Raw genomic sequence first — 23,919 nt, forward strand, 5'->3', positions numbered from 1 at the left:
CATAGTAATGTTTCATTTTATTTGATAGAAAGTTGCTTCAAAAATATGATTAACTATATACATTCTTATATGCTGTACATACAACTACATATACAAAATGTACATAATAGCAAACATCCTTCTGTTACATTTTATAGATGGTAGTTAATAACATGAGATATATTTCATACCTGCTTTCATCCTGATCCTATCTAGAAGAAATTGATAGAGATGAGACATGAAAAAGGCTAGCAGATCACTTAATTCATACCCCAGCCCCCACTACAGTCTTCTCCACAGTGTATTTTATGAGTGCATTGCTCTAGTACAGTTAGGTTTGCAGCACTTTCCTTTAGAGGCATTTGGCTGCTAACCTTATCCATTTTTTTCCCAGCATTCGCCCTAACGCTATTCGTAAATTATTTCTGTAACTCAGATCTCCAGAGTTATAGAAATCTTCCTCAAATCAAGCTAGGTTTCTTTAATTTTATAATGTGAGGGTGTCTGTTGGTTTTGGTTTTGAATTTGTTTTTCATCTTGATTCCTTAGTTGCCTCTTTGCCATATATAAAATCAATTCAACTATTAGTACTCTGTTCTGGGGGAAGTACACTCAAGCATAAAAGCTATAATCCAAGTGTTCTCTCCTTCCTGTTCTACCAGCCACTGTAAACCTGAAATCAGTCAGCGAGGTAAAAAAATGTACCTTCCCCCCTCCTGTTCCTCCTCAGGCAATTGTAGGGTGTGTGACTGCCAGCTGCTCCCTGGGACAAGTGGTGTCAGGTCTCAAGAGGAACTGGCAGTTGCTGGGATTTTTCTGGTCCCAGTCCCAGAGGGAATGCTCCACTCTCTCTCCAGGCAAGAGGTAGCATACCAACATTGAAACACAGGGAGTAGAAGCTGGTACCTCAGCCCTTCACTAGTCACTTTCACACAAGAAATTGTCCTCCATTTCCTGACTGGAGGGGTCGGGCAACCTTACCCTGTGGACCTGATGTTCAGGGAAGAAGGGACAGTGAGAGCTGCCAAACCTGCAGAGTTCCAGCAGCAGCAGGCCTGCGAGAGAAGCCCCAGCCTCCACAACCAAACAGGCTATCCTGGAGGACTCTTCCCTGAGCTGAGGGAACATGGCTTCTTTCATTACCTTTCCAGCTTCCAGAGGTTAAAAATAAGCTGCTGCTTTCCTGCAAGCATCTTGAGAGCTGCAGTTTCATTGCCCTAAGAATGTTTAACAGCATCCTTAATGATCTATTTTATTTCTCTGCTCATGTGGCCCTGTGCTTTCTAACCCTGTGCTAGCCATACATAGGGTTCATTTCACTTGGACATTTTTCTATTATCTTTTTATATCTCTGTATCTTTTTAATATTAAGATGCAAGAGCTTTCTCTGATCAGAAAAGCAGTTTTCCATCAGCTGTCAAGGTGAAGGCAAGGGGATTACGGTTCCTCTTACACATTCTTTTGGCATTATTTTAAATAATGTTTTTTTCTAACTAAGGGGAACTCTACTTGTATTCTTCAGAGCAAGTTTATGTTTTCTGAATTACCGCATAACATGCATATATTTAATAATATCTTAAAGCCAAAGATATTAATATGCCTTTATTTTCTTTCTAGGTTGTGGGATTTTCATTTGTTTGAGAAAATACTTCTCAGGCTTCTCTTCTGCCTACATTATCTCTGTCCACTGTTGCTAGGCCCGTTTAGATTTTATTTCCTTTTTATTTTATACTACTCTATAATCTCAGTTGAGAATTTGAACTGGTATGAAATATCTTCTGTTATTCCTTGTCTGAATTCCTGAGATCCTGCCTGCAACCTTGGTTGGGAGAGGGCGCTGGTGAGCTGCTGGCGAGATGGGACTCCGCCTTAGAAGAAGTGGGCTTGAAACAGTCCTCCTGACCTTGTGGGATGGGAGGTGGAGGAGTCAGGTGGCTGTCACTTTGCTGCACTTGTGCATTAGCAGCTGGTGAATCATCATCCTGCTGGTCTTGTGTACTGGGAGGAACAGCGGAAGAGATGATGCCCTGAGGAGCAGCTGCTGAACCACTGTTGAGACAATTTATAACTAATCTTGAAATGCTAACATTACATGTGCAATTACTATTTTTCTTAGTTTCCGAGCAGCAGAGCGAGTTAACTAGTTAACTAACTGCACCGACACATTCCCGTTCCTTGTTTCACCTCAGCCTTATGATTCTGAGATGGTGACTTGTCTGTCTCATTGGATTTGACTGCAAATTCCTTCCCTTGAATTGTAATTGTATTCTGGAGAAAGGCGGAGGAGGTGGGCAAGGAAGGAGGAGCAGCAAGGGAGGAGATCAAAACTGCAGTGTCACCAGTTTTACTTGTGCGTAAACTGTTACTAAAGGTACTGCATAACAGGATTTTCTCTTGACCCCTCTGTACTTCGTTGCTGGAAGGTGAACTGAAGGCATTAACAGTGAGATTATGAGCACTTTCAAATTCTAATTTTCTTACAGAGAAAACTTGTGTCACCTGAGTTAAAGGAATCACCACCGTTATCTTTATTACCTACAAGGTGCTTAAATGCTTTTACAATGAGGAAATTATGAACAGATGTAAAATGAATCCATTATAAAAGCATTCAAATAAGACTAGGTGGGTGCTATCTGCATTGGTTTCAATGGATGCTGGACTAGATCTTACGTAAGTACTTATCAATAACAGACATAAAAACCACGTTTAAAATATCAAGTTTAAATTAAAATGTCTATAGGCAGCATTAAAAAAACAACCCAGAATTGTTATAGTGCTAGCTAAAGATCCTCCCGTAAGGATTCAGGAATACTGTGTCTGTACATAAGAAGATTAGGAATTAGCAAAATTTATGGATTCATCTGATGAAAACAAAGATTTAAAATATAAAATATATTTAAGATTTAGTACTTTCAAAGAATATAGTCTGTGTTTCTGTGCTGTTATTTTCCCACCTGTGTCAAGGACAAGGAAAAATACCACGGTGAGTCTCGAGGTGAAAAGCACTAATGTAAGAAACTGGATTTTAGCTGGGCTGGTGCATTTGTTTATTGTTTCCAGATGGGAAAACCTGTGTATGTGGATTCTTCCAATAGATATTATCTGAGTATTTCTCAAGTAGTAATTCATAGACCGCTTGTAGTCCATGGAGTACTACCAGGTGGCTTAGAGAGGAATTTTAGTAGCACTAAAAGCACTGCTACTTTTCAAACAATTGTGTTGTAACACAGTCAAATATCTTGGGGGTGGGTTTTTTGATTGGTTGGTTGGTTTTTGGGTTGTTGTTGTTGTTGTTATGAAGTGTCTTACAGTTAGAAATATGGATTTTAAAACATGCATGAGATAACTGAACTACTTCAATATGGAAAGTGTAGGTAAGGAAAAATCTGTTCTCCCTGTCTCACTGATTTGAATCTCTTGTCCATTCCTTGTTAATCTCTTATCCTGTTCCTGAGGAGAGGCTGAGAGAGCTGGCACTGTTTTGCCTCAAGAAGGCTCAAGCAGACCTTATCTGTGTGTATTAATATCTGATGGGAAGGTGTAAAGAAGATGGAGCCTCTTCTCAGTGATGCCCAGTGGCAGGACCAGAAGCAACAGGCACAAACTGAAACACAGGAGGTGACATCTGGACATCAGGAAACATCTTTTCACTGTGATGGTGACCGGGCACGGGTTGCCCAGAGAGGTGGCAGAGTCTCCATCTTTGGAGATATTCAACTGAACTGTACATGGCTCTGAGCAACCTGGTCTAGATGGCCCTGCTTTGAGCAGCAAGAGCTGGACTAGCCAATCTATAAAGGTGCCTCCCAACCTCAATTATTCTGTGATGCGTACATTTGGTGTATGTGGGAACAGTACTATGCAAATAGCTGACTTTACTGAAGATAGGGATGAGTTCAGCAATTTCAGACTGAAAAATAAGAATACCCTTAATAAGCAAGAGGTTACTTAGTAATTCCTCTGTCCCAATAATTTAGATTCTTCTGGCAGTAAAAGATTGCTAATTCAGCTTTCCAGCAGTACTTTTATCAGTAGGTATAAAAGAAGTGCAATTTTCCTTATCTTTACTTGTGGGTTAATTGAGGCGCTAGAGGTGACATGAAAATGGAACTAACTGGTCTCTGGAGAGCCTACAGAGAATAATAAGAAAAGTAAATAATGCCAAATCTAAACTAGACATATTGATCAAAGGAACTCCATGTGTTTACTTCTGTATTCCCTTCCTGTAATTTAAATGGCCTTGTGCTGCTTTGCCTAGAATGAACAACTTTTTCTGTGCCATAATGTTAAGCTGGACTGCTTCTGTATTAGGTATTTTCATAACCTTGTACAAAAAGTATTTACTTACTTGACCATGCATATATGAACATGTACCTTCATGGTAATTTTAAGACTGCTTTTAGATTTTGTTACCACAGGGTAATAAAAGGAATGACACATTGCAGACTACCTTTTTTTTTTTTTAAGACTTACCAAAAGCTATGCCTCTGAAAAGCACCTGAGTTAAGATCTTTGCTTAAAATTGGCTTCTTGGTGCAATTGTTCAGTTTTTGTCCCATCATTCGTCTAATTAAAGCATCATCTGTGTTTGGAAACAACTGTTTTGTGATTCCTGCAAAATAGAGAGACGATATATGTGAGGACTGCAAATCAGGGAAACAATAGATATGTTATCTAAAATGCATTTCTTCCATCTTTGAAACTTCCAGCTACTTCAGCTTTTGCTCCAGTTACTTTGCTGTCTCCACACACTACTTCATAGGTTTTGCAGTTGCCAGATCTTGTTTTTCTCTGCGCTTTCCATACTGCTGTGCCTGCTCTTGGCAGACTCAAAGGGAACTCCAGGGCCACAAGGGCTTCCTGTAGTGAGTGACTGGTGTATGCTCATTCTCCTTCTCTTTGTTCTGTTCTTGATCAGAGAGTCCTTTTCCTATCCTTATCAGTCCTCATGCCTCTGAACCTTACAGTGCTTTTTAATTAATTTTCATTTGCAGGTGATGTCTCTTTCCCTTAAAAATTCCCTTCTGTTTTGCCTGGCTAACTTGTTTTGAATGCAATACTAACAGGACTCAACATCAGGAATGCGATTCCTGCACCCCTCTTCTTCATCATCTTCCCTTTCCCTTGACTTTTTATCCCCTTTAATTTCAAGTCTTACAGTTTCTATCTTCTTTAAATAATTTGATCTACTAACTCATTTTCTACAGTCTAAAACTCCCAGGCTTCCTTCTTATTTTTCTTTTTCTCTTGTATAATGTTGACACTTCTCTATTTGAATTCAGAAGTGTTCTCATTTCTCTTAACACACTTCTTTGACTACTCTATAGGCTCCCCTTTGTCACTGAATTCCTTGCAGCATGCTGTATTCAGTATCCTGATTATCTTCTCTGCTTTCCTTTTCAGCTTTGCCTAGACCCTTCGCCAGAATCCACCTTTAGAAGTCATTTGTAGCTCTTAGAATCATAGAATCATTTAGGTTGGAAAAGACGATTAAGATCATTGAGTCCAACAGTTCTTATCCCATGAAATCTTTTAAAATTTCCTCATACATCATGAAATGGTCTCATCTTACAGCCTCTAAAGATACTTTCACTGTCTTAAACACCCCTTCCTTTTCTCTCTGGACTTTGGTCCTTGTTCTCTAGCTAGGTTCTTCAGGACAAGAGGTTTCTGCAGCTGGTAACTTCTGAAACTGCTGGGCAACTTCAATAAAACTGGACCAAGGTAGAGGAACTGGAGATAAGCTGGGAAGGGAACAGATAGTCCAAGGGAATGGCAATGGGGGAGGGATTCTAGCACAGAATTTAGGCTATGTTGTTCAAGTATAAAGCTGTAGGTGTAAATCAAATAAAATCCAGACTTCATGGGCTCACAAAATACTGTTCTCTTTAAAGCTACTACTTTCATCTGCATCTTTCCTATGCACCAAACTTCTTCTGCCTTAAACCTCAGCATAAACCAAATTTTTTTGCCTCTCTGATCACTATTCCTGTCTTCCATACTTACTGTCTCATTTTGCCTCCAGCGCTATTTAAAATGTCAGAATTCATAATGTTCACTAACTTCAGAATACAGCAGACATCATTTTAAATTTGACCCCAGTGTGTCCTCTCTTTGGCTTCCTTATCTGTTAGCATCATGCTCTGAGTTTGACTGTTGTAGATTAACCTTTCAAAGGCTAAAAAAATTTACAGTATCACTGTGCCTGAGTAACCACTTAAATAAACCCCACAAAATTCACACAATAGGAATACTGCTGCTTAGCATTTCACTGCCAGCATTTGTAACAGATGGTTTAAATGTATGTAGCTGCAGAAGGAAATATGAAACAGCACATCACCTGAGCAGACCAGCTGTTAAGCATTACAGCCCCTCCCTCAGAGAAAGCCCTCTGTCAAGTCAGCACCACATCGAGTAACATTAACAAGCCATCACCTATGATCTCCTGAACTTCATTCTGATTCATAGCTGGTTTTGCCGCTTTATCCTTTGAAGAGGAGGACTTTGCACCTGTGAGGCTGTGTGTAGCCATGTATTCATGTGTATAAAGTGCTTGCATCAAGTCATTTATAAACTTTTGAGGTTTGCTCTTGTTACAAAGTGCAATCTGCCATTTTTCGATCTTGAACTGGAAAACAAAATTGGTCATAGGCATAACTATTGCAGTTCTCTAGAAATATTATATAATATTACCTCTGAATTATCTTTTTAATTTTCTTTTTCTAAACCATAATTTCAAATGCAATCTCTGCAAACTGTGTGCTTGATATCAACACTAAGCTTTCACACCACTCAGTGTTTGGAACTATACATGCAGGTGCTGGTGAGACTAAGGACCTCATTCATCCTAGCAAACACTTCCCCAAGCAATCCTTACTAGTCAGTAGCGGAGGCAGGACATGTTCAGGCATATCTAAATCCTTCTGCTTGCACTCCATGCAGGCTGGCTGTGCTCCAGTTCTGGCATGGGTTCTGTACAGCCTTGGGAGCATGGCGCTATGCCCAAGCTAATATTCCTGCCTCTGAGCAGACAGGGCCTAAGAACTGTGACATCTGGTCCTGGGCTCTGAGAATGACTTCTACACACAGCACTTGTACAGCCTAAGCATTTGAACTCTCCTAAGGAGCAGTTTTGAGCTACCCTTATTAGGTTAGGTTGCTTAGAAAATTAGGTCTTTTTATTTCTTTGGAGAGGGTAGGTCAAATTTTGTGTATTGCAATATTCAGTCAAAATCACACCTTGATAATTTTTAATAGGTTTTTTGGCATTTTAGAACCCCACAACAACATAGAAGAACGATTTCCACCGATTGGCATGACTCAGTGCATAAGAATGTAAATTGCGAATGCAGAAGCTAGAATTATTCTTTTGGTTGCATCTTTATTTTTTTCATGTACAGCCTTTGTGCCTCTGATTTCTCAATGATGCTCTGTTATAATTACAGGGTACAGGAGAACTTCTTTACTCATGTACGTACTCATGGATGTACTCCATACATACATGTATTTCTACCGGTGTCTAGAACAAGAGGAGGAACATACCATTCTCCATTTACTCATTAACCGTTTAAAGAGACTGCTGGTATTTTTCTTAGATCATCTCTGAAACACTACCATTCCCCTTTGGCATCTAAAACATTAGCCTGGAACCTATCCTTGGATCTCAGTAGTTTCTTCATGCATCCACAGTCACAGATGTGCAAAGTCACCGAAATCAAAACCAGTTTTAGAGTGGAGCCACCACACTGAATTAAGTCTTGTACTTCCCATGGAAAGAGCCTTCTGCACAAAAGGAGTTCATTAGTCATGTCATCAACTGAACGATGATAAAACTATTTTTACTAATGCTTATTTTTTATATTGGTTATACTATAGCAGTAAAGTCTGTACTGTATAAAGTTTTAATTTTTGTGCCTGAAATTGCCTTTTAACTGACCTGTTTTTCGGTCTGTTGCTCCTCATCTTCCATATTCAAAGTTATTGGTGAGCTGGAGTTACTGTGCATAGCTGCGTATGAATCTGCTAACGGATTGTTAGATGCTTTCCAAACAGCATGTGAATGCAAAGTGGATGCAGATGATGTCACTCCCCCTTTGAGCAGTGCTTCAGCCATCCCTACCAGTTCCTCAAAATGGGTGACTGCCTGGGGCAACACTGAAATCAAATGGAAAGCGAGGGGTAAAATAGTAATTGAAGCTTTCAGACTCTAATTAAATAAGCATGTATATTTTTGCAGTTAGATTCCTGTTACAATGCAAGAGAGTCAAATTAGTCAGCAAAGAGGCTCTAACATACTTTTTTCCTGTTCTCTCAAATGTTTACCTGCCATTCTGCTCTCCCCACCCCTGAAGAGCCAGCCTGTTTCTAGAATAGGTCAGTTCTCTGCAACGCCAGGAGGAACCGTTACTTTACAGCCATCATGGCACTAAGCAGGATATTTCTCTTTTTTCTTTTTGCTCTCTCAAAATCTCTACAAGTCTGTAAAGGCATCAAATATGGGGTAAATAATGTTATGTCTGATTTTTTTTTTTCTTCAAATAAGTTACATAGACTGCATAGATTTTTTTATTTTTTAATCTATAAAGAATATATTTTAAATACCCTTTTCTTCAAGTAATATTTAATTTCAAATATAAACTTTTATTGAGTCCATTAAGAAAAATCAATTCAGAGCAAAAAGGATGCAAGAGATGAAGAATCAGCAAGATAGAGAATCACTAAAGTACAGAAAACACTGTAGAAGCCTAATGCAAGTGCTTACGGTGCAAGGTAGTGGACATAAATGTGTCAGAGAAGACGTCAGACACTAACAGAATGTTTAAAAATAATATTCGAAAAGGTGGATATGAATGATTCAAACCAAGACGAGTAACATATGGAATGGGATCAGGTGGGCAATGAAACTGTTAAGCACTTGAAAAATCAGATAAGAATAAAAAAGGGGATACTAGGCTGTCTAGGGATGCTCCTTCCCTTGCCAAAAACTCTTTAAACCTTACTCATTCACTAATGTTTTGCAATTTTGGATGCAGCCTTGGCTGCCCAGCGTAAGGGACAGGGACAAGTAAGAGAGGCTTCAGAGACGATAACTAACTGATGAAGGATTCATTTATAAAAGAACCTCTGGGAAAGGACTACATTTGTTGCACCTGGAACCGAGATTACCGGTAATGAGGAATTACCAAAGTAATCAGAAATTAAATCATTCCAGAATGAATAAAATTTCAGTAGATCAAGACAGACTGCTAATAAATAGTCACTTGGACTGGTCAGTGGAGTGTTCGAGTCTAGCCAATGGTTATACACAGCATACAGAAAGGTTCTCTTGGGAACAACTGACAGGATTTAGACAGATTTTTCCATTTGTAACTCTACGATTGCATGCCCCCCATGTAAGACATCTTTTCTAAGTGCTGCTAGAATTAAATGTTGCCATGTATCAAACACTTTGATGCTAATGGTAGGCCTTGATCGTGTCAGGTGCCTGATCATTGTAATACCCATCCAAATGGCCTCTTATAAATCAAGCTTTTCCATGGCCTTCAGGGTTTCCTCTTTATCACAATACTTCCCCTGACTTTACCTTGAAGCATCACCAGGGCCTGCCTCAGGCGGCAGTTTTCTCTCATGGTGTCTGTCAGCTTCCGCTTGAGACCTTTTATTTTGGCACACAGTTCTACCTTGGACAGCTGAAATAAAGGCTCTTCATCCTCGCTGCTACTTTCACTGTACAGAAAGTTGCTTCCTGAATAAGGTTCTCTCTGGAAAAAAACCCCATACAAACTGTGCTATCCAGAGCAACAACAACATAAAATTAAAGCATTAAAACTAACATTAAAACATCTGGCAAATAGAATATTCTCTCTGTACATTTGTTTATACAGAATGTATAAACAGACTCAGTGCATTTTAATAATAGCTGTTTCTGAACACAGTTATTACCATTCCTCTTAACTGTAAAAATGAAATGTCAGTGTAATACATAACTGTTAGGTATTTCTCTCTGTGTTCTCCATTCACTGATTTTCCAAGGTAGTGTGTTTTAGAACTAACTTTACTAAAACAGAAGTCTTACACCCCCCTAAACAAATACATTCCAGTTTGCTTTTCGCTTAATACATCAAAATTGCTGAAGATGAGATGTTTACCTGTTTGTTAATTAAAGATGTTTCAAGTTGAGTCAGGATGTTGGCAGGAGCAGATGCCTGCAATGATTTCTTCCTCTTTATATGCTTCATCATCTTCCCCTGCAAACAGGAGCATAATAGTGCCTTTGCATTCCTATAGAGCCTTTCACTACAGTATTTCATAGTATACCGTAAACTTTTATTCACCGTGCATTTGACACTCTTGGTTAGTATTTCTGAAAAATATGTTTGTAACTTTTATGTTTTCTTTTCCTGTATTTTGTCAGTGCCAATCTCAGCACAATGCAAAGCTTAGAAAACCTGGTCCCTTCCTTTTCTTATGCAGTGGTCAGATTTTTGTCTCACAGCAGCCATGTCTTGAACACTTCCCTCTTTAAATAGCAAAGGACAAAATCTGCTGGCCTAATTACTATAACAGGTTATTGTGCTGAGGTACTACATGAAGATGCCTACATTTATGATACGTATTTGTGTATTATATTGTGAAGAATCAATAATTACAGTCTATTTCATTCCATTACAGATCTACCAATATCAGGTAGAGAAAGACAGAAACTCACTTCTTTATCCAGGTCACTGTCCTCGCTTTCTGAGAATATCATTTCTATCCTCTTCCTCTTGCCTTTTCCAAGGACTTGTATTTTTGTAATTTCATCTGCTCGTAATATCTTTTGCATCATTTCCACCAGCTCTTGGGGGTCATCTGAAGTGATGGGGGGAAAAAAAAAGGCCGAAGCACAGAAAATCAGGTAGCAATACAACCAAATTAAAATTTCCTATCAAGCAAATGTTCTGGAACTGCACTCACCACTCATGTACACAACTTTCACCAGGTGCCTTTCTGTCTTTCTTTCTCCCACAGGCCAGTTTACTAGCACGTGCTCATTTGGTTTCAGAAGTCTTTCTAGTTCGTCGTCATCACTGGGAAGGTCTTGTATCCATGAAGTCTCTCCAATTTGCAGTGAATTATCATTTACAAAATCAAACAGTGTGAATTTTTTCATTGTTAAGTGGTTTTCTTGTCACACAGACACTGCCTGCAGGATGTCATCGGAAAAATAGCTGTTACTGTGTCATGCCACAGGAATGTTACAAGGATACTTTAAAAAGCCCCAACCAACCTTCCTGTTCCTGGATATTGGTAATTATCTAGATCAGGAAACGAAAACTAGCCAAGCAGCGTGTTATATCGCCCCTGAAATATGGGAGATGGGTTGCTCCATACATGTACATCAGGCAGTTGCCTCCAAAACTATGCACAGAGAACAGCCTGCCTCACTGAGCCCTTACTTCCACATTACTGCGACGCCTGATCTATCTCCTGTCTGGGATCTCTATTACTACTACATTTGCCTCAACAAAAGTTTTCAGTCCAGCCTCTGACTAAAAGATATAGGTGTCATAAAAAATCCCTAGACTGAAGGAAAGTACTAGCTATACATGCTATTAAGAGGGATGTATGACTTCCAGGGCTGTATTAATCATGTCGCAGGAAGCAAGATGTACAATAGCAGCCACAGATACCCAATCCAGAATAACACAGGACAACTGACTGCGTGAGGTACGACACATTCTGGCAGTGGAAAATTTGACGTACAAAAGAAATGACAGGACTGGAAGAGAGCTGAGCTGCTTCATGAAGAGTGATAGCAGCAAGGAGAACCCAACCCCAAATATACAGCTAAATTCTTTGCTTACATAGAACAATACTTTTAAAGCAAAGGGTTATTTCTGGGCTTTTTAAAGCGATGAAGTTCTGCACTGGGAGAAGGGAACAAGTCATACTTTGTGCTTTATTTTTCAAATTACACTGATATGCCTTACACAAAAGTGTGAAATGTAACATACATTATTAAACTCTACTGGAAATGTAACCAGTAAGTGCTTCCATTATACTTGGAGAAGATATTTTATACTTTAAAATTATTAAATCAGATAAATAAATAGAAAATCTGATTTTGTCAAACCTTGATTTTTTTTTTTTTCCCAGCAAACATATGGTTTAGCCTGTCAGTTCCCAAAGGTGAAATACTTTTACAGAGCTGAAAACTCATCAATTCCCAGATGTGATAGCATGACTTGCGATTTACTTGGCCTCAATCAGTCAGAAGCAAATCTAGTGCCTCGTGCAGAGGCTGCCAAAAAGGAAATTCAGAGCTAGGAAAGGAGAATTATGCAGGGCTATTATGTCAAAGTGAGAAAATCTGGCTGCAGTGCTTCAAGAAGCAACATCAGTTCGTTTGAAAGCCCAGCTCACCGCTATTCACCAGGTCTGTGCTACGCCTCAACAAAGCTGGCTTTTCACACATCGGTGAACTTGTTAGTTTGCTAAAGACAGCTGCGTTCTTGTCAACATGTTTACTGATACAATGAGGCAAGTGGCTTAAGAAATCACCATTAAAGAGAGTATTAAATCATGCTTTTATGCAGAATGCGTTGAGTGTACTAGTAGTAGGATTGATAAGTACTGCCCTGCTGAAGAAAGGAGATCGTGTTTGCAAGAATTCATGTTAATTTTATTTAAAAACAGTTAGAAAGACTGGGAACATCCCTCCCATGTAAATTCTGGAGAGGAAGCAGTCTGAATGTCTATGCTTAGCATGAACCACCAGAGGCCTCATTCTGCCACTGGTCCATGCTAAGTGGATCCCCACACCCCAGACAGGGATCACTCGAATGAACAAACATATAGACAAAGCAGAACCTCAAGGAAGAAAAGTTTCAGCATTGACCTCACTAGGGATAGGTGAGGCCCAAAATCAAACAGCATGTTTGCCCTAACGACAATATACAGGATTTAAAACAGTTGGTGTATGCAATCACAGGGGGCATCAGTATTCTTTCTTCTTTTGCAAAAATACCCCAGTCAGTTAACATGAAGATGTTAACTTCTACCTCTGATCAACCCAGCACAGCAATCCCCATCACACAGTGCTTCGATTCTCAAATGAAGTACTTTGAGCTTTCCCATCCTTGGCCCTTGGCAGTTGTGAGCTACTTCGTTACTCTCCTAAAAACCTACATAAGATGAACAGAATTGCAGCAAAGTTTGAGCTGCTACAGCTAACAGCTGATGGACTGACTTCTGTATTCTTTTAATGTCTCCCTGTAGTCCCCTAGCAGTCTGTATGTTGTCTCTCATTTTGTATTGAGACAAATGTTCTCTGAGCTATGGGACATGCTTGTGGTCTTCGCTCATACAGGGTTAGCAAGTGAGCCCTGGATTTCCAGGGACACATTGAATACACAGGCTGTTCACATTATGGAGGGCGAGTGATGATTCCCCACAGCACTGGGGATATTCACATACACACTGTGTCAACACTGTGCACATTGATAGTAAGCCCAACAGCTTTTGGAAGGTATCAGACTTGTGTACATGTAATACAGCTTAATGGAATGGATGCACATGTGGACTTCTGGATGTTTGGAGCCCATGACAACAGTGCAGTGCCACTGGTAGGCACTGGGAAGCACATGACCAGCAAAATTCCCCACAGTCTTTACACCAGACAAGCACCTGGATCCACAAAAATCCATCCCACCACTCAAAGCCAGGGACAGTTTCACCATGGTCATGTCAGGATCTGGAGCTCAGCAGTTTGTCTATGTTATCTGTAAAACTCTTCTAAGCTGTCAAGATTCTTGCCTGTGGTGGGAGGATGTACTAGTAAACAGCTAAACTGACTTCACCAAGAGCCTTAACAGCTGCCAAATTAAAATACAAGCTACATAAGATGCTGAGAGAAATGAGGAATGCATTTCACAGATAGTCAAGGAGGAGAGATGGGGTCGAAGCACTCCCTTAGCTCCCAGCATGAGTCTGAAAGCCTCCCAGCAGCTTCCCGAGGCTTGTGCTCAGTCCCGTTGCTCCTGCTGCTTTTGAAGGGACTAAGGCAGGTAAGCAGTTGTGGGGCAGCAACAGTGACTGGCCACATCCCCTCTCCTCTGCTGCAGCTCTGCTGGGCATCAGCTCAACTGTTTGCATTACAGGTAAAATGACAAAATTATTACATTGCCAAATAAAAGGAACAGAGGGCAATAGTTGATAGTATTTTTCTGTCATGGAGCTACGGCTTCAGCTTCTGCAGTAGACATTAATCAAGCTATGTCTTTTCACAGAATTTATTGTGACAATCCATGGGCCCTGGGGATAATACTTAACTGTCTGCTGGCATCATCTCTAGGCAATGATTAAAGGGAATGGAAAGGTAGAACAAAATGTCTCTAATGAGGAAAAGGAACAGTAAAATACTTCGCTTACTAGAAGCGAAGTCCTGCAGGGTTTTCTCACCCTGTTTTCCCAACTGGAGTCAATGTGAACCTTGTCTGAGTCAGGACTGCTGGAGGTGCCTCCCTCTAAAATGTTTTATTTGCCAAAACAGACTAAAGGCAAAATATACTGTATCATCAGGAAAACAACTCCAACAAACCAAAACCAAACAAACCTTGGGTACTGGTATTGACCTTACCAAACTTCTACTGCCTTAATAGTGAGAGGTTGTCTAGCCACGTTTGCCTCAGGCACCACAGAAAGAGAGGTGATTCATCTCACCCTAAGACATGTATCTAAAAGACAGCAGATGACTTATTGTCTGGAGAGCCTGTTTCTCTCAACTGACTATCCAGTGACTACCCAGGGATAGGTATGTCTCCTTACAGAAGCTGCCATGGTCCAACCCATCCTATATTAGGTTTTTCTGATTTTGAATAGTAGGATGGATTCCAGCAGACCTTCTGCTCTCGGGAGCCAAAAGGATGAAGTCTTTTAACGTGTATCTGGTTCCGTTTTAAATCTTTCTAATACAGTTCTGCAAGCCATCACGTAAGATTTCTGACACTGAGTGCTTTGTTCAGTGGTTTAATTGGAAGATACATAATGGTTCACAGACATTACCCTGTGTGCAGCTACTAACCACAGACAGAATTAAATGACCTTTGAAAGCCACTTATGTTTTGTGAGTTACTTAATTCTGCTCTATTCTCCATTTGAAAACACTAGCTACTTATTTGAGAAGTACTGAAATGCAAATCTATGATTTTCCACTCTTCTAAGACACAAATCTGTCTTTACTTTTTCTAAAAGCAGGTGATTTGTAGAAGGGGTGATAAAAAAAAAAAAGAGCCATTTAATTTTAAAGCTCTGCAGAGAAAACATTAATTGGACTCTTAATTTTTACGAACATGTTAGCACCTCACATTCTGCACAGATGCTACACATTTGCACACAGAATATTGTTACTAAGCAACCCCAAAAGCCAGAACAAAAAAAAAAAAAAATACCCAGCAAAACCACAAAAGTCCTTTAAAGACATATCTCACCCTTTGACTGACATAGTCTGTTCCATTCAGCCAGAGCTGGCAGATGGCTTGATGAGATCATTATTTCTCTTTCCTTTCAGTAAACGCAGTGTAAAGTATTACAGATGTACAACATGAGATTGTATGCCCACTCAGTGGGTCTGATTCTGTCATCTTGTAATAGGGCTTTGCCACCGATTTCAGCAAAACAAGAAACTGTACCACAACTGTGCAACACAGATCCATAATAAAGTACTAACATTTTATATTATCTACAGTGTAAGTCCAGTCTTTAGTAATCCCAGTTTTCTTTGAGGAAAAAAATCCCAAACCAAACCAAAACCCAACCTTTGCTAGACTAGAAATTCATCTACCTCACTCAAAACTATTTATTTCCAATTCAGCATAATAAATTGTAGTCACAGATTTGGTTTGTGTTAGACTGTGGCATTTTACACTGAACTTGTCAGGACACTAAACACAATGTTGGTGTAAGACTCGAGCTGCGCTGAAGTCTCAAAATTCCCAGTATTCTGTGGCAAGTGTATGATGGAAAACATAACCATATTTAAGAATGTTATATACTCTCCTGTGGGTTCTAATCTTATCCCCTGATACCAGTGTAAGATTTACTAGCAATTCCACTGGAATTAGGCACTGTTGGAAGAACGCAGAAGTGTTGTTACCACTCAAAAGATTTACAATGTGATATCTTAGTCATTTTATGGGGAAATGTGACTTAAAAGCACAAATCTGCTGTTCTCAGCTGAGAAATAGAGAGTACAGATTTTCCAGAATCATCAGTATCGCTGTGTTCCAAATTCATCTGGAAATCTGAGGGAGCATCTATGAGAACATTACTGCAACTTTCAAGATTATAAATGCACAGAAATGATCCCACTTGCCTTCCACAGGAAGGATAAAATGACATGATTTTTGTAAGTGATATCCAACACGTCATTTCTTGACGATAAAGCACTCTCCTGGTGTGACTAGCTATGAAATAATCTGAGATACTTCTCTAAACAGCGATCCAATTCAGGGTAAAGCAACATCTTCTGACTTTATTTATGCAGATAGTCTTGCTGACTTCAAAGCCTCAGCAGCATTTACAATCCACAGGATTATATGCAGAATTTGGCCAATACCTTGTCCTACAAGCCAGAATTTATTTGAGTGACCCAAGGTAGCCATTATTATTTTTCACACTAGTGCCCTCCATACCATGAGTTTTAGCAACCTGGAAGTTCTATAAAATAACATTAATATCTAAATATGCCAAAGCCCTTTGCAGGACTGTGCCTTAAATCAAAAGCTTGAAGAAGTTTGTTGGAAAAGTTCTGATTTTTGCATCAAAATAATAATTTTATTTGTAATACTGAGTGATAGGAAAAGATGACTAATTCGTTTACTAAGCAGGTATATTTAGTAAGTCTAGAAGTACTAAACTTTTGTTCTAACTAACAATTTGTTCAACTAACAGTGAAACACAGTGTTCATTTTAATAAATTACAAGACTGTAACCTAGCATTGTTATTGGGCTTTCAGTGCAGGATTCAGTTCTAGATTAAAATGCCTACATTTAGATGTCACTGTTGCACCAGGTGTCTAATTTACCACTGCAGTCACGGGAGAGCTAGGGATCAATTTGGCTTCCTATATGTAAGTATCTAGAGCCAGTGTCCTCTGGTATTCTGCTTGGCCTTCAGTTGCTACTCCAGAAATGCAAATCTCCCACAGGTCTTTTATCTCAACTGCCATCCCTTTGGAGATGTCTCAGCCTTTGGCAACTCCAACAGTCGTAAGAGTCAAGCCCTTATCGAACTCAACTAAAACTCCCTGGAGAACAATTCAGCTTATTTCAAATGCTCTAGGGCTCAATTCAGTTGCCTAAAAATAAATGTGTGGTGCAATGTTAGATACCATAAATTATTATACCTGGCCTCCAACTGCCTCTTCTGATGGGCACATGTCCCACACAGGGCCTAGACCCTCTCCCAGGCTCATGAGGGTGGTTACTAACTCCAGGCACCTCAAATGGCACTAAACACATCAGTTCATGAAAGTGAGTTGGGCCCCAGTGATTGAACTGCGTTTAAATAGCTTAGATACCTCACATACTTATAAACCACATACATACATTTATTTATCTATCTTTATCTTAATCACACACTCAGTGAAAGATCCCCATCAAGATGCCAAATGACAAGACACATGAAGTTATCTTAATTCTACATCACAGATTAGTATCTTTATTAAATAGCTATTTCAGAGCCAGCAGATGGAAAACAATACCATTTTGATTGGCTTGTTCACAAATGCCATGCTCAACAAAATGCACCAATATACAGACCAACCAAAATCAGTTTATTTATTGAGCTGGATGAGACACCCAAGCTACAGGAATTTGAATAGTCACATGAAAGCTCTTTCCATGCAGGTTAATATATCCAAACTCTTAGAAGCCGTAAGTAGCCTGAGAGGAGAAACAAGTCAGTGTGGCTCTGTAGTGTCCAACACTTGGCTATACTCATTCTGACCTGGCTCGGGTAACCCAACACAACACCTCTTAACAGCTCCCTAATTATAAAGGTTAAAGACCTTTATAGGTTAAAGTGATGCATTCACTTATTTTGTCTAAAGATGTTTATGGGAAGGCAACATCGTTAGGGAAAGTCTGACCACATGCAAATCTGTGCTGAGGTGCAAAAACTGTGCACTTGCTCATGCAGTCGAACACCCTTTTCCTAAAGGCTGAAAAATAATTAGACATACTTTCCACATGCAACTAATGTGCTTTCAAATTGGACTTGTTCAAAGAAGCCCACTGATAACCTGATACATACATATATATATAGCCCACTTATATACCTGATAGTATATAAGAGGATGCATCTTACTCTTTTTATAAGGTGGCATAAGTTCTATCTTTTGATAAGCTGTGCTGCCCCAAAGCATTGCTATCGGTGACATTCTCCTTTCAGCTCTAAGAGCACAGAAGTGAAATAGCAGCTAGGAAATCCCAGGCTTGAGCTCTAGTCGGTATTTAATAACCTAGTGGCATCTTAACTATCTCTACTCATATGTTTTAACTGGCTGTCATAGGTGAGTGATGATAGATTAGAAGTCATGCCTGCTCTTTCACTCCAAAGCTCTTCCTCAATTGCTCTGTTTTTGCAGCATGTTGGTAGGAGGGAATGAACTTCATGATGTCCAGTTAAAGAAAAAAAATCTGCATTACTATTAAAGGTCATGAGGTAGAACAAGAAACATATACATTGTCCTCTTACTCCAGGGACTACTACTGCAACTATGAGTAGTTCTGCGTGTCCTTAAAGAATTGGCAGAAAGGCACTTGTCTGCAAGGACAACAACCTCAAACCTTATTAGAGCTATTTTTTCCCCTCCTGTAAAATTAAATGTCTTTTTAGTGTATGTAGTTCAACCTAACTTTATAAATTAATATAAGAGCTGAACAACCAGTGTTGTGTATCGGTCTGAAACAATCCTTAAAACAACTTCCAATTATATACATAAAATACTAATGAAGTGCAATTCCCCCTGGGATGCAAGGCTGCATTCAGATTGACAACTGCTACATTAAATACTGCCAAAAATGAATACAGAGCAAATTTTAACCAAGGACAAAGGGGCATACCACTGCTGTAATAAAAAAAAGCCATAGGAGTTTTAGCAGTATATTTCCATCTGGGGTCAAGATCAGCCTCTCTGTCTGCAAAGTCAATTTATGCCCACAGAATTCCTGCCAGCATTTTTCCAGCAACACTGTAAGCCATGAGTGTACAGCTGCATGGCTCACAGTCCCTTCGATTTACATTTAGTCTAATAAACAGAGGGAATCAAAACATGCAAGTTGTGTGAGTTGATGAACCTGCAAAATAAGGACAATTACCTCTACATATATAAAGCAGGCAGGAATTTGGTTTTACATGGTCACCTAAGACACCTGCAGACAGCAGGATGTTCCAGTCATGCAGGGGCCTAGTCTGTAGCACTGCAATCACACAGTTTGGTTTTGGGTAAATCATACAACCTTTACAATTTAGCTTCTTTTTCAAAGGATCTGAAATAATAATACATATTTTCCTAATTTCAGTGATACTGTAAGAATTAACTAATGCTAGCGTGCCTTCCAAACATACAAAGCACTTTATGGAGGAAGCAATTTAACAAGCTTGGCAGAACAAAGATGTGCAATAACCTTGCTGAATTTAGAACATATCATTTCACGTAACAGATTTTTTTGAAATGTGATGCTTGTATCAAGCTAGAAATTGTTTTTCTCTCAGCTGAAGAATGTATTTTATAAGGTTTAATCATCTACCACAAACTCCCACATCTTCTCATACACCATGCTTAAACTGCTAGGACAGCGTGCAACCCGTGAAGTAGAATATTGAGGGGGACAGTCAATTACTTCATAGCATAAAGTTGATAATACTCATATATGATGATATTTTCTGTATTTAGTTTGCTTGCTTCTTTGATTTCTACTGTATTTACTTTTTGATTAGTAAATCAAAAAGTAGATTAGGTTCCTGTTTGATTAGAACAAAGCAAAGATTTTGTTAAGAAGTCTTAGATGATTAAAGAACCCTTCTAACCAGTTAAGGAGTCACTTCAGCAGAACATTTTACTTCATTATAATTAAGTAGTAGAAACACAGTCCTTAAAGCATAGCTACATAGCAGTGAAAGAAAATGATCTTATCCTTTCACTTCCTCAGCAACTCTTCTGAAATCACATCATGTATCAAATCCTATTCTCATGTCCACATCGCCAGATCTAGCATGTGACCGTTTTCTTTTGGCTCACTGATACAGGGACTCTTATAATTGCAGAATGAGGTCCACAAAGCCTGAATCTGCAGGAGCAGAGAGGTGCCTGCACAGAATTGTGGAGTGCCCTTGAATCCCATGGCTCACGCTGATGGAGGTCAGCAGATGTCTGCAGGCATGGGTTCTCCACTCAAAATGCCATCATATTTTCTTTTTACAATTGTTTTTTATCTCCTTTCAGCCTAACCCACAGTACTCACAGTTTCTTTTAAAAAGCATTGCTGAACCTCATGTAAATTGACAAGGAATATGCACTACTCCATAGATCGTACTGTAATTCTGCATACATTACAACGGTAAGGGTAAGGGAAGGAAGTATCTCTGCCTTCAGCTTTGTTGGGCAAGACTGCTAAGTCAGAACAGGTTATCATGAAAGACTGGCTGAAAGAGTATTTTAGGTCAACTCTGTCTTGTCTCTCTGCAGGAAGGCTGCTGGTGCTATAACACATTTCCCACTCAACTCTTCCATTAAACTGCAGAAGTTTGACATGATTTCTCTGCTGTTCCTCTCCCTTACACAACTTGGGAAAACTAGTAAACAACTGCATTCTACAGTGACTACAACCAGAGAAACATCTTCCTGTCCTGTTCCTTTCCACTGCAAACGCTTGCTGCTCACCTCTTTTCTGCAGAGTCTCTGAAGCAGAACTTTCTTTTTTCATCCCTCTGCCAAAGTAGTTATCACCACCTCCTCCCTCAGCATTGCTCATGTAAAAGGCTGCTTCCATGCCAAAAACTTCAGCTATGCCTGTGACTCTGTTGCTGCCCTGTTTCCCTCTGATGCCCATCATAACAAACATCTGCAGGATGCTACCTCCCACTTTCTCGCACCTCCACGTCATGCATACTCTGAAATGGCAGCAGTACCCCTTATTTATTTCAGGGTTGATGGCTGCCTTCTAAGATTACAAAACGCTCTTGGACTTAATTTCAGCCTCTCAGTAAATTAGATCTGTCTTCTGACCTCCCTTGCCATTCCACACACTCTTGTCACACTCAGTCTCAAGACTCCGTTACCTTCTTTTACTTCCTCTTCTCTGAAATAGCTTCACCTCCGGGATTCTCCTTCTGAGGTCAAATCTCAGCTGAGAGGTTTTGTTTTAACCTTCTCTCTTCATTCCTTTTCTCTTCTCTGTTTATTATCCTTAAGATTCATGAAAAGTTTCCTGGAAAACATTCTGTAAAGAAGCTTAGATTAAAAATGCTGTACATGTAAAGCCTCTTTTAATTTCTCTTTATTACCATTTGAGAACCCCCCCCCATGTCTACCCACAAGTAGTTTGCTTATTTTATTGTGAAATAACTTTACCAACTTAAACTTTATGGAAGTAATATTTTAACCACACTACCACACCCTGCAGTATTTAACAAACACAGAGCAGCAATGAATATAAAGAAAGCCATAGCAGGAGTTTGCTATACATGTGAGACATTTGACTCAGAAGCCTGGAGCAGTAGCTCTCTGAAAGAATCACACACATCAGCATTTCTTGTACTAAGCTGTACTCTTTTGCATTTGGAAAAAAAATATTAAGCAGTTGTCATGAAATTTTTTATATCCTTTTGGCAAGATATTATCCTCAAGACACCAGCGGGCTCCCAGTTTTAGAAGGGAAAAGCTATAAACCTTAAACTAACAAGCTAACATTAGAGATCTGTCTGTCAGACGTTTTCTATGCCCTGTGAATAATGCACACCAAGAATAACGTGAAAATAACCATTCCCTCTCACTTCTCTGCAATTTACCGTGCAGTCACTGCCATGGTACATTTCCTCTAGCATCCCCTTCTGAAACAATAAATAAGTGCAGAGCCAAAGGTGGTGAAAAGTTTCCTGCTCCTGCAACGCACTGCAGCGCAGCAGCACTGCAGCAGGGCAGCACGCTGCCAGGAGGATCACTCTGATTTGCTTCATGTTACACTGAGGGAACATGAACCGTTTGAATAATCTCCAGGTAATCTGCATTAAAACCATTTTACTGCAGTGTACTGCGGTATTAGGAAAGATTTCAATATCCCACCACGTGATGCAAGACAACCTTATAGCATTTGTCAGCTCCCCGGCAGCGAGGGAAAGCTTTAAATCACAGGCTGCGACGTAGCAACTTCCCATGTTACAGAGCAATGACAGGCAATTCTGGCTCGCTACGCTGGTGTATAGTGTGAAATGATACAAAATTCTTGCAATAAAATATTATAGACCTAAAAGCCAACTTTCTTTTTCCTTTCTTTACTTAGTCCCCCAACCTGGTATCAAGAGAATCTTTCAATGAAAATGGATTTCCATAACATTAAGGGTACAGTGAAGTGTTACAATGTTATTTGCTCAGTGACAATTTAATTTTAGTATTCCAGAGACTATTTTTCCCACTTTTACTTAAGCTACCATGGATATGTTTCCCTCTCTGCCCGTCCAGCTTGCATATTTTGTAGTTAATTTAAATCTGCACATATGCTTTTCTATATAGTTTTATGGAAGTCATATAAAGCAGTAGCATTTCAATCTTATTCCAGTGTTTACACATAGAGATTTTCAATATTTCTATGAAGTTATAGAGTCACAGAGTCATAGAATAGTTTGGGTTGGAAGGGACATTTAAAGGCCATCTCGTCCAATCCCCCTGCAATGAGCAGGGACATCTTCAACTACATCAGGCTGCTTAGAGCCCCGTCCAACCTGACCTTGACATTTCGGAAATGTTCCTCAGATTTATGTGCTCACATCAAAGACGCATGAAAAGAGCATGGATTTTGTCTGGAATTAACCCAACTTTTCCCTCAATAACACAGGCAAACACACTACTGCAAAACAGTACCTGGATGTATTTTCAGCACCTGAGTTTTTCTGGCGCTCGGTGAGACAAGGGAGTTTAGAACTGCAATTTCAAAGACCTCTGAAACGGTCTGAAGTACGGAGCATCATCAAAGTAACAGCTACAGAGGTTCCGACGGTGACATGGGTGAACCCTGTTACTATCCGCAATAGCAACCCGCACACGCCAGGTTGTTTGCGCCACACTTGACGCCTCAGCTCGGGCCGCAGCTCGCTGCAGTTTACTGCAGTACGAGGGTAACAGACACGGCACGGCCCCGCTGCAGCAGCCCCTGCGCCAGCCAACTTCCACTCGGCTTCCACGCAGGAATCCCTCCGGCGAGCGCGCAAACCGCACGCGGCCCGGGCACCAGCAGCACACCCGGTGTGTGCCCTGCACCCCGCACCCGTGACAGCCGGCGCGGGGCTCTGCCCGAATCCCAGCCGCGGGACCTGGGGTCGGCGCGACGCGCGGGCCCTGCCAGGACGTGTCCCGTCAGCGCTCCCCAGCCCCTTCCCCCCGCGACGGCGCGGCCACCACATCGCGCTCCACGATCCTTGCCGCGGCTCCGCCCGCCCGGGGCGCCGCCGCAGAGCCTTCCCGGCCACCGCGCACAGGCCGGCACGGGAGACCCCAGCCGCGCCGCGCCCCGCCCCGCCGGCCCTCTCCCCTCAGGTGAGCCCGGCCCGCGCGGGAAGCCGCCCCGGTACCTGGCAGCGGCCATTTTCCGCCTCCCTCTGCAGCAGCTCCAGTGCCGTGATGTCACCGGCCACCCCGGCCCAGTCCCAGCGGCGGCGGGTTGCACTGCGCCGCGATCCTT

General features: G+C 40.6%; 1 protein-coding gene across 3 annotated transcripts; it reads right to left on the bottom strand.

Annotated features, from left to right (window-relative positions):
• On the bottom strand, window positions 1–23,916 carry BEND6 (BEN domain containing 6). Of its 3 annotated transcripts, none has more exons than XM_030489409.1 (10): window positions 23,810–23,916; window positions 21,305–21,465; window positions 10,936–11,164; window positions 10,688–10,830; window positions 10,128–10,226; window positions 9,563–9,740; window positions 7,916–8,133; window positions 6,415–6,607; window positions 4,453–4,591; window positions 1–2,028 (listed from the first exon to the last, which is right to left on the bottom strand). In XM_030489409.1, the coding sequence occupies exons 3-10, from the start codon at window positions 11,129–11,131 to the stop codon at window positions 1,761–1,763; spliced, it is 1,434 nt and encodes a 477-aa protein (XP_030345269.1). In that variant the 5' UTR covers window positions 11,132–11,164; window positions 21,305–21,465; window positions 23,810–23,916; the 3' UTR covers window positions 1–1,760. The 3 variants fall into 3 exon arrangements, with proteins under 3 accessions (XP_030345269.1, XP_030345270.1, XP_030345267.1); XM_030489410.1 differs by lacking the exon at window positions 23,810–23,916 and adding an exon at window positions 23,103–23,134; XM_030489407.1 differs by lacking the exon at window positions 23,810–23,916 and having other exon boundaries at window positions 10,128–10,228; window positions 10,687–10,830; window positions 21,305–21,696.
• Between the last annotated feature and the right edge of the window lie 3 nt (window positions 23,917–23,919).

The sequence above is a fragment of the Strigops habroptila genome, chromosome 6 (genome assembly GCF_004027225.2).
Source record: "Strigops habroptila isolate Jane chromosome 6, bStrHab1.2.pri, whole genome shotgun sequence".
NCBI classification, from domain to species: domain Eukaryota; kingdom Metazoa; phylum Chordata; class Aves; order Psittaciformes; family Psittacidae; genus Strigops; species Strigops habroptila.